We start from the raw sequence: 15,016 nt of genomic DNA on the forward strand, positions 1-15,016 counted from the left end.
TTTCTCACCAATGCCTAATATAATTTATAGGATCACATTTACTTTTACAGGAGAGACTTTTTTTTTTTTTTAAATCTGCTTTTAACAGTTCAATACATTCCCTCATTGAAAATAAGACTTAATTCCACTGCCTTTCTACACGACCTGTTTGACTGCTAAGTCCAAGGTTTTGTTATTTCAGCAGACTTCAAACGTGTAATAAATAAATTTCCACTGGGTTGGCACTTCCTTTTTGCTTCCTGAAGTAGGGATTGATTGTTCTTTGCAAGTCTCTGGGGATTTTATGAGCTTTCTCAGAATGACTGACTTGACCATAAATTCAACTATCATAATTTTCAGAAACCATTCACACAGGAAAGCCAATAGAGGCAATTTTTAGAACAATAGTAGGTGCTGCATATTGTATAAGATCAAATGCCTTCTCAGGTGTAAATGGAGATAGAAACAATGATGGAATGAACTGAAATATTGTTAGCCATGGGGTTAGTTGCAGGGAAGGTTGTCAATATGAAAAGTTGTGTAAGAGAATATTCTTAGAATAAGGATTTCTCACAGTGAGTGTCTGTATATGCATAATATCACCAATGTGGTCACTTAGACTAATTAGCAACCTGGAAACAGCAAGTACTATGGAGATGGAACAATATTAAAACTACTTACTGAACCCACTTTAGAGTAAGAATGTAGTAAAAGCTAAATTATCTAAAAAATGTAATTGAATAAAATACTTCAAACTAAAATGTTCTTTTAAAAAGAAACTAATAAAAATGGGTAAGTAAGCAAGTAAAAGCTCAGGGTTAAATCCACGTGATGTGAGATGGATAGATCATATCTAGTGGCATTTTAGATGTCCAGGTGAGTCCTGGTCTCATGTATGCCTCACATTAATGCCTGGGAGGCCTGAAGTGTCAGATATGCTTCGTGCAGACAGTAGTGAGAAATAGCTGCAATCTACAATCACTCAATAGGTAGCAGGTCCTTAGTCTGGTTTTGGGCAGAGCAAGCCTGGTTACCTCAGTCTCTCCTTCTCTGCTTTGTGTACCACAACCATCTGAGTAGCTTGCCATTTGACTTCCTCCAGTTTTGCTCGGCTGTTGCTGAACTGGAAAAAAATCTCTTCCATGTTACTTCTGCTTATTACCTGTGAATGTCTTCACTCAGCCTTGCTTCTTTGCTGCAAGTGCACTTTTCTGGATCTGGTGAACTTTCTGGTCACCTGGATCTTCAAACTTTTTGTACAAAGCTGTTTTCTTCAGACTGTCTGCTCTCGGTCTGTAGCGTTGTGTGAGGTTACTCTGTCCAAGGTGTGGGGTTCTTAACTGTACTTCATGAGGATTCAGTCAGACTTTGTCCTTTAGGTTGTCTAGATCACTCTGAATGACGGCTTTGCCTGCACAAGGCTGAAGTCTCCTTCGGTGGTGTTCTGGAACTGTTGCCATGGGACAGAGGAGAAGCAGTTGTTTTCTCCTGCTTGTGCATTGCTTTCCGGGGTTTGGCTTGGCTTAGCACATTTGGGAATGTGGCGAGTTGTGGCTCTTTGAGATGTGAAGATTTGGATATATGATCAATGGATTTGAAAAATTAAGACATAGCCTTTCTTAGTCCAAATGTTAAAAAAAATACTGTTGGCAGAGTCATTGACTTGAGAATGGTGGTTACTTGACTGCACTAACGAGCAGAGTATAACATCACTTAATTTTGCTATGTTCCTAGCACAGAAAAAGTGATGAGGGCTTTGATCCAAAGCAATCACATTTCCTGTTTTCGTCCACTGGTTGTACAATTTACATTTTGACCATGTTGTGTGGAAAGACAGCTGGAATTACATCCTGTATAAGCAACTACTATACAGGTTTGTACTTGAGAAGTAAATGAGCTCAGAAATATTTGCACAGACTGCCGCATGCTGAAAAGAACTGAAACTACTTATTAATTTCTCAGTGTATCTATGTCCTATATAATCATGACAATTCAACCATTTTAATGGGACTTTCATGCCCAATGGTATAACTTTCAGTCTTCAGTTGTAACTATTAGAAAGGTAAAAACTACTTTTGGCACAGCACTTTTACTCATCCACCTGCATGAATTTAGAAAATGACTACTGAGACCAGAATTGAGAGTTTAATTTCTCTTGCTCAGTACTTAATTCAGAATGGGAGAAGCTATATGGAAAGTAGTATAAAGATTGATATTTTCACAATCACAGCTCTTAAAAGAGAAGGAGAATCTGATTAGAGGAGATGCAAAGTACTAGTCCTGCCAATATAAATATCTGATGTTCTGAATCACTGAGCTCAATTTTGAGACTGTGCTGTTTTATTAGGAAACTACTGGATGCCACATTCAAACCTTCATTACAGCTTACTACTGTGGAAAACAGAAGTAGTAAATGAGTTGGGTGCCACAACACTGGCTTGAGTTTAGGCATTGAGGGTGAACTGTCTGTAAAGTGTTTTAATCAAGGAAGAATTTCGCTTCTTAATAGAATGTGTATAGATGTGGGATTTTGAGATTACATATGGAAGGACGCATGAATTTAAGTCAGAAAGGAGACAACTGCTAGACTCTTGTGAAGATACTGGTGTTCCTCAGAGAAAGAGTAGCTGTGGGAAAAGGACAGAAATGCATCAAAAAAAGTTGGCTAAAGGCTGTATTGCTAGTGTTGTATGGGATAGGAGTATATACAAACAGAATATTATGATACACAGTGAGACTGCCTTACTAGTGGCTGAACATCAGGTCTAAACACCTGGTTGTGCAGCACTTCAGGCATTTTTAAATCTCCAAGCTTGCAGTGAAGCAGAGGATATGTCTTGTTTGTATTTTGTCATGGGAATTTGTCTGTGTTTTATGGACTGTTTAGCAAATAGACTAATGTTGGCCTGAAAATGCTTATCCAAGAGCAAAAAAGCCATTTTTATTGTTTTTATTTTTCATTGCATGTCCTTAAATAACCTTTTTTTCATTTGTTAAAAATCTTTGAAATACATGGAACTGTGTGTTCCAGAGCACTCCAAATTCCTTTCTTCCCCCTCCCCCCATTTGAATGGGGAGGAGAAGGAGGAGAAGAAAGCACGAAAACTACTTTCCCCCAGCCTGGCCCTGCAGGCTTGAAGGGACAACAGCAGGAGGCACCTTTCTGCATGTGTGCTGACCCGTGTGGGAGCCTGCACTGGAGTCGACCTGGTGGTTGGCTGGGTTTTTGCACCTACTGTAGAATGGCAAATGGACACTTTGTCTAGAAAAGAATAAGTAGAGCAAAGGAGAAGATGAGGTGGTTCCCACCTCGAAAGAGTTCCTGCCTTGACAGAGTGCCCAACAGGACAGGTTTCTGCTGTAACAGAATTCCTGTTTTGGACTGTCCCTGCTTCTGGACAGCTCCTACCTTTTTACATGGGTCTCAATTTTACGCTGTCCCTGACTTTATATAGTTCTCACTTTTGCACCATTCTGTGCAAGCTTGGCAGGTCCTGGGGTCCTTTGAAAGAGCTGCCAGTGGCACCCAAACTGGCTACTCTCGGACCATATCAGCAGCAAACTTCCTGGCTGCCTTTCGTACTGGGAGACCCTAGCAGTTCGGCTCTCCCCTGCCGCTGCTGAGGCAGCATTGCTTGCACAAATCCCTGTCTTCTGGCAGCTGTGTCTCGAGACACTTCTGAGTTTGGTGGCTTTGCCACTTGCCTTGGGCTTCTGCCACATGGATCCAGACTATTGGATATTGCTTGCAGCGTCAGAATCAGTTGAGCTACAGAGAAAGCCAGCAAGGGCTCAGCGACGAATACCTATCTGACCTCTGTGAGTAAAGCCTGCTGTTACCCTAATTGTCTGCTCAGCCTGATTGATAGTGGGGTAAAGCTGTGTTTATAACTTAGCATTTTCCATTTCCTGACTTCATAAATCTCTAAATTTTCACATAACCTCCTTTTGAAGAATTCCTGGTCAAATTAGAATCTGTAAGTAAACCTAAACTTGTTTTCTATATAGTTCTGGGGGGCAGGGTTTTCAGGAAAATAAAATCATTAATTTTTTTATAATTCCTGACTTGGTCACATTTAATTCCCTGCCTCCATGACAGCATGATTTAATTGGGTTCTATTAAAGCCTTGCAGTGTTCTCTATTTTATTTGTAGTTAAGTGTCCCTAGAGAATAAGCTTAACATTGGTTTTTAGACATTTTGTCATCAAGATGCTGTGTCTCAGTTAGAAATGCAAGATAATAATCCGTAAAGAAAACAGGACTTAGCAGAATTCTAAGTAGAAAGAAAAGTTACTGCAGTATGATTTTTGTACAATGCATTAGGGACATACTTGTTTGTCTCATAAATAGTGTGTTCCTGTAGATGGGAGGGTCCATTTGGTTATTAATGTTTTCTACTCAGTAGATGACAGTTTAAGTCAGTGATTGTTTTCTTGGGTGTGAAAACAAAATTAAATGTATGAAACACAAGTAATAAATAAGCAAAAATTAAGATTCTCAAAGGGAGGAAATAAACCCCATACTTTCAAGGCTTTAGAGGTAGACTGGATTGGTTCTTATCAATTCCAGAATACTGTTTTTGACTTTGAAAGACAATTGCATTTTTCTTTATTTCAGCTAAGCTAAACCTGGACATGTGAATACTAAGTATTAATGCACATGTGGATTGTGAAGATAGGCAAGCAGAATGTTATCTGATTGCTGCAATGACTGATTTTTACTGCAAGATAAACATTTATCAGATAGCTTAATCAGAAACAATGAAACGGAGGCTTAAAATAGATTCATGTGCTGTGTGTAGATCTGTCATATATTAGAGAAACTCAGGATAAGCTTTTTTGAAGCCCACTCCATGGAGTGCTAGCTCTTGTGACTCCAGCTCTGCCCCCTCCCCTGAGAATTTTATACTTTCTTTAGTATCCAAATTGTGTGGTGAAAAGTAAAAAAGACAAAGATGGATTTTCAGCTATTTGCATCCAGGAAAACAAGTTCAAAATTTGTCACCTCAAAACATTCTACCAGAATGAATTAGTCTCAGTTCTATGGTATTGTTGGTAAGTACTATGAATATGTGTTTCATTCCTGCACATGGAGCACTAAAATGAAATGTGCTCTTTGTATGAGCACATCTAAATCCTTGAGAATGTCATTTCAAGAAAGCTTCTTCTGTAACTTTAGTGGTTCATACATTGCTCACCATGCAAGCTGGCTGAAGCATCAAGAAAATGGCAGCTGTATCTCTCAGCTTTATACTGGCTGGCAGCAGTTTTACAGCATGGAGTGCAATTACAAGGAGGACTTGCAGAGTGGTTATCACAATCAACCAAAGGTAAATAGATGTTTATGTACTGATGTCAAAATGGAACTCGTCCTGATTTTTGCCACAAGTTTATATTATGAAATTATAATAATCTTGGAGTTGAACGCTTGACAAGACTCCTCCTGTGTGTAAATATAATCCAGTATTTTGCCTACTTCAAAGGAAAAAAACCCCAGACTTTTATTACTGACATACAAGATATTACCACAGCTTTATTAAAATCTTGTAACATATTTAAAAGCACTGAGGTTTAAGTAAAAAAACTCTATTTTTTTTTCCAGAGGTTTTCCTTTTATGAATTCTTTCAGTAGTTATACCTGACTAAATATGAAGATGAGAACTCAGGAAATGGAAATTTATAGTTTTCAGTGATGTCTATAAAGTACTAAATCAACAGTTGGTATTGTAAACCAAGAAACACTCTAAAAGGATCAAATGCACAGCAGGCAAGGCTGAACAAGACAGATGGAACTTTAAGCATAAACAAGTTCTAATTGTGCCAGCTTATTCTACAAATTAATGAAACTGTTACCAAAAATATAAAAAGATGTGGAGGTAGAACAATTGCAGCTCACAACACTAAGGTCTTCTTAGTCAAAGAAAATGAAACGTGTCTTATCTTACATAAGAAAAGCATGGCAAGAGTGAGAAATAGGGATTAGTCACATGAACTAGAGTAGGAGATTTATTGCCATACTTGTCAAGTCTCCAGAACTACAAGCTAACAGGAAGTGATAATAACTAGGACAGTTTATTCCCTCCTCTGACATCTCCTGGCATGTTACAAGAAGATGATAGTCAGTTAAACAGTACTTGAATCCAGATCTCTTATTTTAAAATCAGCAATAGTTTGGAATATTATAATCTCCATTACTGATCTGATTTTTGTCTACTTATTTCAAACAAAGTATAACCACTCAAACAGATGGGACTGACAGAAGCTTCTTCACGTGTTTTTGGTATAAAGATGTTAGTACATTCTCAGTATCTCCTGGATTTTACCTCACAGGATAAATACAGGGGTCAACAGTATGTGTATCTTGATGGAGTTTAGGCATACAATTATCATAGGAAAAAACAGGTTGGAAGAAACCATTCACCACCACTCTCTGGGCCTGGCCAGTTCTTGACCCATATCAGAGTGAATCTGTCTAAGCCACAAGCTGCCAGTTTTGCCAGGAGCTGTTGTGGCAGACAGTGTCAAAGACTTTGCTGCAGTCCAGGTAGACTACATCCTCAGCCTTCCTCACATTCACCAGGCAGGTAACTTAATCATAAAAGGAGATCAGGTTGGTCAGGCAGGACCTGTCTTTCCTGAACCCATGCTGGCTGGCATTTGCAGAAGCTAGGGACACTTGTTTTGGAAACTTGCCACCTATGAATTTAGGATAAATGAAGGCTGATTTTTTAGGGTCTAAACTTAGGATTTAGGTACCACTCACAGCAATTATAAAATCAGTTTTGGATCTAGTCTGTTGTGGATCTAGTCTCTTGTATATGTTTTCTTTCTATGCCCTTTGTGTTTCCTTATGTGTTCATCATTTGTCATGATTTTTCATGACAAATAATAAAATTTTAAGTGCTAATTCATCAGTATTTGTAGGACTTAGTTTTTTGTATGATATCTCACCACATGCAAACTCCTATGGCATGAACAACATAGTTATGAAGCCACAATTTGGTCTAAACTATCTGTTTTAAAACTTCCTAACCTTACTGAAAATAGTTTTGCTGTCAGTGGGAGTTGTTTCAAATGTACTTAATCTTAAAAATGTACTTAATTAACACTTCATTAAGATGTTTAGTTTCCTCATATTTTCTTTCAGTCCTTTTCCATTGGACATGCTTTGAGCTTTGCAGTGTTTTTCTCACTCTATTGAAAAGCTAACAACAGTTCTAGAAGACATTGGTCACTTAATTTTGTGCAAAAACTGTACCTGAAGTTATGGATGATGTCTTCTCACACTACAGAGTCCTAACAGCAATAGTTACCTATCTGGTAAACTTAGCGGGTTTTCAGGTACAATATTCATGAGTATATGTAGCTCTTCCCTCCAGTAATCAACCATGTTAGAGCAAACTGTAAAGAACAGGAGTGCATGATGACATTTACCAGGCCCTGCTACTCTGAATTGATCACAGTCTTAAGAGTGATGCCATTAAAATGAATAATACCGTTTAAGCCAAAAGAAACAATCATTGATATCTGCAACAAGTTATAGCCTGCATACATAATGGCTTCAACCTGCATTTAGCTAACATCTTCTTGATGTTATTTTCAGAGGACAAGAGAATATTTTTTTATTTAGTTAGTAACTCCCTCATTTTTGCTTTCCTGTGTATTGCTTTTTCTTCCTGGCAGTTTGAGAAGCTCTTAATAAAGATAATCCTCATCTAAGCTAAAAGCAAATTCAAAGAAGCTGTCTTATGGGTGACAGAAGAAGCCAGAATCTTGGCAGCATGGGTGGCGGCAGCTGCATGCTCAACCTGAAAGTAATGGGGGTGAGTATGCTGGTTTAGGAACCACCACATGCACAGTTCTGCAGGACCCTGGCTGGTGGTAGAGTGATTAACTGAACAACAACTGTGGGATGTGAAAAGTGAAGTTTTATTGAACTGTCTGGTTATTTATGGGCTTTTTGTCATATTATTGTTTGAGTTACTAAAAAAAAAAGTTATTTCATAAGTACTTTCCAAAATAAACTACAGGTAAAGAATATAAGGTACACTTCCTGTATGTTTTAAAGAACAATGGCAAATAATTAAGGGAAACATTAACTGGTAAGTCTTCAATAGCTAAAGACTTGTAAAGATATGTAAAATCTGGAAGTTTGTAATGTGCTGGAGTAATGCAGTACTTTACTGATTGTATGGATGAATTTTTATCACCTGGATTCTTTAAAGGATAACTTGGTACTGAGTAGTAATCTTTCAAAAGAATATAATGCTTTTTACACATAATACTTACAGGAACATTGTATCATCTTAGCACTTCACTGCCTGTTCCTGCAGATAAATACATGAAAGTGCTTTCAGTTTTATAGTTGCCCCCTGAGATGACAATAATATGTACATAATATGCATTTGAAAACTCAGTCTCTTATCTTTGAAAATTACCTGTAATGGATGCTTTATTTTACACAAAGCATGTACTTTTGTAGTTTAGAAGTGGAAGTAAATGTTAGTACTACATCTCCCTCTACTTGCTGTAACTGATTTGACCTAGCGTCAGAAAAAATATTTCACTGTTTCCTTGGTTTAGGCTTACTTAAATTTTACTTGAGTTTAATTCCAGATAAGGTTCCAAGAAGCATGTTCAGGTGTTTGTTTTTTTTTTTTTTTCCTGAAAGCAATACAAGCTCAAACTGTTTTAGTGCTTCAGTAACAGGTCGTTTGCTGTATTTTAAAGTATTTCTAAAATAGTTCTGTCACTTAACAGCTTTCTGCATCCAAGTTACTGGACACAGTAGAGGCTGGTGGAAAGCACATTCATCATACAAAGGAAGCCTGAACTTAAAATACCATAGTATCTTCAAAAATGGCATTATCCATCTGGGAAGGATCCTGTGACCACGTTTCATCTGTCTTCAGACTGATGTAAAGCATAGAGGTAAACATGCCTCTGAAACAGACCAGACCTTGGCTTTTTTTGTGGCATGTTTGAAAAGACTTCTAACCTGGCCTTGAGCCCTAGATTTTTTTTCCACACAGTGTGAATGAGATGTGAATATATACAAGGCTGAGTTTAACTCCAAAATACTGTGCTGGACATTGTTGAGGGTGCAGTGTTAGATTGCAGAGATAGTATCCAGCATCCCACAGAATTTAGGATTGTATTTTACAAGAGGCATGATATCTAATTGTCATTTATGTTTCAAGTGTAATCTGCTAGAGTGATTTATGCATCTCTTAGTTTTATTCGCAAATTTGCTCTGGGAGGCTCTCAGATACAATTTCTTAATTATTTGTTTGGACAGATTGATCTGCAAGTTTGGAATGTGAAGTTTCAGACTTCTTTTAAATACTTGTTCTTTCAAGCACGTGTAGTTAAGACTACCACTAGACATCTAAAACACTAATCCCTGTGTTTGCATAACTATTTAAGATAGAGAGAGAAGAAAGGTCTTAATGTCGACAGTGAGAAAAGCGATGCCTTTTTTAGTGAGAGATTTGACAGAAAAGGGAAATGCAAAGGTTTGAGTTAGTAGTGATAGGTGAGGAAGGCTGAAATAGAACCCATACAGAAGAAATACAGAAATTATGGGGAGACTGAGATATGGCCCAGATATCTAACAGAAGTAATTTGAGAAAGGGGGAAAAGCAGAACAGTTCATTGACTATGTACAACTAATTATAAGTGTAGAAAACGGATAAGGAGTTTGATGAAACTCAGTTGAAAGGTCTGTCAGGATCAGGTACCCTTGCCCAGGAGAAATACCTGAATTCTCTACACTCTCAGGTTGCAGTAAGGTTCCTGATTCACAGCTTCACACTATAGATAAAATAAACATTTAAGAAAAATCATTAATTATTGAGATCCTAGGAACTGTGCTATTGTAAAATGAGTGATCTCTTAATGACTGCTATTGTTCAGATTTCATTACATGTTCCAAATCCCTTACAACATTTGGATGTGAAAATATAAATAAAATTAATGCAGAGATGTTATTCTATGAAAATGCTTTTACCTAAGAACTCTGGTGTTGTCTGGAGCCTTATACCTCGTTGTGGAAGGCCTGAATAGGCCAGAGTAGGCCTGAACATGTCCTGGCTTGTCCAGACATGTTGTTTTGCTCTCCTTCCTTCTGTTGTTGGGAGAAGCAACCATGGGAAGGAAGACAGAAGGGCCTGGTGCCACCATGTCTGTCCAGACTTGTTTACAGGGTACCCGCACATGCTTATACACTTGTTTGTGTTCTGCCCTAAAAGGTAAAAGCAAGCCCTGACTTCACCTAGCCAGCGTGACACTGCCAAAACTGCACATCCAAAAGACGTTCTGCCTGCCCCTCTGCAAGCCTGCCTGCTGAGTCTGGAGCCAGAAGGAACCAGGACCAGGTCAGAGATTGTCTGCTCTTCTCCCGGCACCCCTGTTAAGAGCCTGGGAAGATCAGAAGCCTCAGCGGCTAAGAAGACCAGCATATTTCCCGGTGAGTGTTTGGCTGCTGTCTGAAGCTGTAGCTAGTCCCATGAGTCAGGAGCTGATTTTATGAGCAAATACTCAAAGCTTCTTTAATAAATCTTTGGCAAACTCTGTAATTGAAGCTAATTGAATCCGAGCCTTCTGTCTTAGAGAGGAGCCTCTTGAATCCATTTAGTGGGCAAGCAGTATACTGACTGCAAGAACTTCTCTTCCAGTTCAGTTGAGTCTAATGTTGTATTATTGCTAGTTACTTGTTCTAGATACAGTTACTCCTTTGTATAATGTTTCCATGACCCGTGCAAAGAACCTAATTACTTTTAAAAATTGCTGGGCAGGTGGCAAGAGTTCAGAATATCAAAACTGATAAACAATACTAATTTTGAAAAAATACCACCCTCCATTACAAACCTGCATTAAACTGGACTAATTTTATTAGTCTTTAGTAGTCCTTTGTATTTATTACATTTTTTTTAAATGAAATACCTGGTCCATTTGATCTATTTCATTGCTCAAGACAGAAAGTTGTCCTGGGTTTTTTCTCAGAAAGTTTGTCTGAAATAAGAAAAAAAAAAAAAAGGATTCTATTAAATAAATTATCAACTAATATTTTTTTTTAATAAAGTAAAAATCTGGTAACATTTATTGCTCTAACATTAGCTAAATCACAAAAAATCTGAAAATTCTGAGTTTAAAACCTTTAAACTTTTCTACTTGAGAGCAACCTTTTGTACCTCATGGTAATGTAAAATTAAAGAATATTTAATAAATTAAATACTTTTAATGGACATCTTCTTAAATATAAATTTTTAGAATATTTAAAAGAAGGCAGTCTGTTCCTCAGGCTAACCTACTGATGAGCTTACTGGCTGTGTAAATTATTTTGTTCCTAGACTTTGGCACAGGTGTGATAGCAAGTTCTACTTTCAGAAAATCAGAGAGGGAGAGATGTTAAAACTAATGGGCATCTGGAGTTGGCACTGAGATCTGAACACTGAAAGCAACTCTAACACAAAACCATTCAAGAGAACATGATACATACGCTAGAATGCATGCTGGTCTGACTTGCTGTCAACTTACTGAACGTTAATCAGCAGCACTATGACTTAAAGCAGTCATAGAGTCAATAGTATGTTCTGCTAATACAGGTAGCAGATGGTTGCTCTGTGTAATTTAAGGTCTCCATACAGTATGTTATTGAAATAGTACAGAAACAGACGAAGTCATAGAATTGCCTGGTCGGAAAAGACCTTAAAATCATGGAGTCCAACCATAACCTAACATCTCCCTGTATGCAATTTTTAAGACCGTGTCACCCAAATCATAAATCTGTTTACTATCAAATGTGATTCACTGTACTTAAAAGAGCTCTGTCTTCCCACTCTTGTATCATTTGTAGAAGTTACAGGTGTTTTAGACAAATTACAATTTAAGCTCTTTTTTTTCAGTTGGTGTAGAATAAATTATACACAGAATTAGCACCTGCATTTTCAGATTTTTAAGCTGTGTCTTTATATTTAAAAACACTAAGATTTGAAATGAAGATGCAAGAAAAGACACTAATGAAATAACACTTCAAAACTGAAGGCTGTGTAAATCTATCAGCTGCTTTATATAATAGATGCAGAGAAGATCTGCTATGCAGATTATACTGCCACTTTGTATTTCTCCACAGATAAAATACTTAAGGATGATTTTGTGATGGCACTGAGAAACAGAATCACCTTTTGTCACACAGAAGGCGTAATCTGTAGCTTACAGAGGTGATAATTGTGGTATTTATCGTGTTACAATATATAATGTGTTTTAAAAACCACACTATTTTCATTTAAAGCTGATTTGGAGAGCTTGTTTATCAGAATTGCTTGTAAATTTTTGCCCCATCTGGTTTTATTAGCTCTGTTGTCATGAATTTCTTTTAAACAGTTTAGACATGTAAAGTGAGCACAGCACTGCAGCATGCACTTTTTAATAATCTACATGGAATTACTTGTTGGAATGCAGTTTTTCGTTGTCTTCACTTATGCCTGCCTCCTTTTTAACCACAAGCACATATTTTATCTGTTAGATACTGCCTTACTTAGCTGTATTCCTAGTTTCAGATTTGACATGTCCTTCCCTCACTGCCTTTCTTCTATATTGGTCTTGGACAGAAATTAAAAAGCTTACTTTGAGTGTTTCACTTACAGATTGTTTTTTCAAGTCTTCATTGAAGTTTTCTCTTTATTGACTTCTTAAGTTTCCTTGAGGCAGCAGACACATAGACATAGATGCCTGGATCTTTACTAATGCTGAATCAACTTCTGACTCTTAACCTCTTGCTATTACACTGTCATTTCCAGCTTAGACACTGATGATTCGCATGATTTACTAATTCAGCCAATGGGAATTGTGAGCTGTTGTAGATAGAACTCTGGATGACAATTTAATTGTGATATGCACCTTTAGCTAGTACATTTCATTGGACAGGTAAAAGAGTAATAGAAGATATTCCTCAATATTTGTATGCCTAAACTTCATCCTGTTTGGAAAACAAATAGCTGGCCTCCTAGAAACAACGTTCAGGACACAAGACATGCAGTGGAAAGTGTGATGTCTCAAAATGCCTCTCATCCTGGCTACTCTATAGACTGTCTCAACCCACAGTGAGGACTCAGTAATCAAAAGTAGCTTTCACTCAGTTTTAGGAACTCCTCTACCTAAATATGCAAGAATCTAGAAAAGCAGCCCCCTATCTTTGGAAATAATAGTTTTATGAATAACTCTAAGAACAGCTGCTTAGAACCAGCATGGGCATCTAAAGTTATTTTTAAACATCTTCCCACTCCTAACACAAAAATCTTGTTTTACAGCTTGGCTTGTTTCACTGCTGTATCCAGTAACGTTTCTATAATTTCACATTTCCTTTCAAATTCAGATAGATTTTGAATAGATTGAATGGTTCTTTGTGCAATGCTCTTGTCGTGCAAATTAAAGATCTTACCTCTTTTTACAGTTGTAGAGATTCTCTTTAATAAAGAGAAGTAATTGACAACTTCTAATGTAGAAATTATGTCAATCCATATCAGACTGGTAGAGTCCTTTCATGTTTCCATAGAAATATATTGTTTTTTCCATTGCACACCCCTACATTGTTGATCAGAGTATCTGACTACATAAGTAAAGTGCATCAAAGCATTCTGAATTAATTCAGTTTTGTAAATTTTACAGTGCAGCATGTAATACTAAATGAAAAGCATAGCTGGCATTCCCATTTTCCTACTAATAATCTTCAGTAGGTATTTTATATTATTCTTTCAGAATGCTAAGAAGAAATAACAGAAAGTGAAAATACTGGAATGTGAATAGTTGCTGGTGTCCTTTAAACTCTGTCCCTATCCTTGGGTAATGTACAGAATCCCCAGTGTTTAAATTAGTTATTAATTCTAAATAGTTTGCTGATTTTGTTCTGCAGACAAAAATATCACTGAGCCATGAAAGAGTATGTACAGCTCTTTCTATTTCAAAAAACATATACAATAGTTAGGAGAAATGTCAGTAATCTTACTTTCATGAAAGTGCTTTCTCTTAATTGCATTTCCCCCTTTTAAGTATCCTGTTAATGTTGAATTGCAGTTCCTTCAGGCAGATGATGAAACATTCTCACCATTATATAATACAATTTCCATTTTATTTTAAACATACTTTGCATGATATAAAAATATTGATCACAGTGAGCTTTAACAATTGTTACTGCTATAAACAGAAATGCTGCACAATAGTTTTAGTGGAAATAAATTATATAGTCATTATCTCTTAAAAAAAAAAATCACAAGAAAGAGAACCTAGGCTGTTTGGTCATTGGCAGAAAATAGGTCCTTATCGAGTTCTTTACAAAACACGAACCCCAGTTGTTTTCTACATCTGCTTTCCACGTCTCGAGAAAAGCATCAGGAGTCTGTCTCTGAAAGCCCCACAGGGTCTCTGGTGAACACTTAATTCCAAATATCAGCACAGTTTCTGTTTGGTTTGTTTTGCTTTTTTTTTCTAATGGGAAAATATACCCCAAAACAGCAAGTAGTGCTCTCTTCACTAATTCATATGTGGTCTTTTCCAGTATGTGGGTACACAGCGGCACACTTCTTCACTGAAATAAAATCCAGCATCACAGCGTTTCGTTCGAACTGTACACGGCGGTCTGTAACAACTAAAGAAATGGAAAAAGTGAGTATTAACATAACATGGTCATTTATACTAACTTGGCATAGAAAGCTGTGTCCATTTAGATTGTTATTTCTTCATGATCTATTTAATTCCTGCAGACTTCTGCTCGTGTTCTTGCAAACACTTTTAACTGGACTACTCTTCACAAAAGACAATGAAAGAATAATTATTCCCTTTCAGCAGCTACTCATTAATAGTTCTAAAATACAGTCTGGTTGTAGTCTTAATTAGCATTTTTAAATTTAATTTTGACAACACAGTGATGACTTGCTGTACTCAAACTAGCTTGCTATGACCTACTGCATGATGTAAGTTTGAAATGGCAGTCCAGAATTATGTGATAATCAAGTCTACTGTCTTTTTACCCAGGACTTTC

At 37.0% G+C, this 15,016-nt stretch overlaps 1 protein-coding gene and 1 long non-coding RNA gene across 2 annotated transcripts in view; one reads left to right on the top strand and one right to left on the bottom strand.

Annotated features, from left to right (window-relative positions):
• Positions 1–4,903: 4,903 nt before the first annotated feature.
• Positions 4,904–9,793, top strand: LOC135178219 (uncharacterized). Its single transcript, XR_010303435.1, has 4 exons — positions 4,904–5,034; positions 5,159–5,309; positions 7,663–7,802; positions 8,740–9,793. It is a non-coding gene; the product is annotated as an uncharacterized LOC135178219 (long non-coding RNA).
• A 3,881-nt stretch (positions 9,794–13,674) lies between these two features.
• The window catches only part of VEGFC (vascular endothelial growth factor C), a 99,306-nt gene continuing 97,964 nt past the window's right edge, over positions 13,675–15,016 (bottom strand). Inside the window, exon 7 of the mRNA XM_064148892.1 lies at positions 13,675–14,623. Within this exon, the coding sequence (XP_064004962.1) occupies positions 14,509–14,623 (115 nt within the window). The 3' untranslated portion in view covers positions 13,675–14,508. The remainder of the gene's footprint in view (positions 14,624–15,016) is intronic.

Source organism: Pogoniulus pusillus, chromosome 9 (assembly GCF_015220805.1).
Source record: "Pogoniulus pusillus isolate bPogPus1 chromosome 9, bPogPus1.pri, whole genome shotgun sequence".
In the NCBI taxonomy this organism is placed as follows: Eukaryota; Metazoa; Chordata; class Aves; order Piciformes; family Lybiidae; genus Pogoniulus; species Pogoniulus pusillus.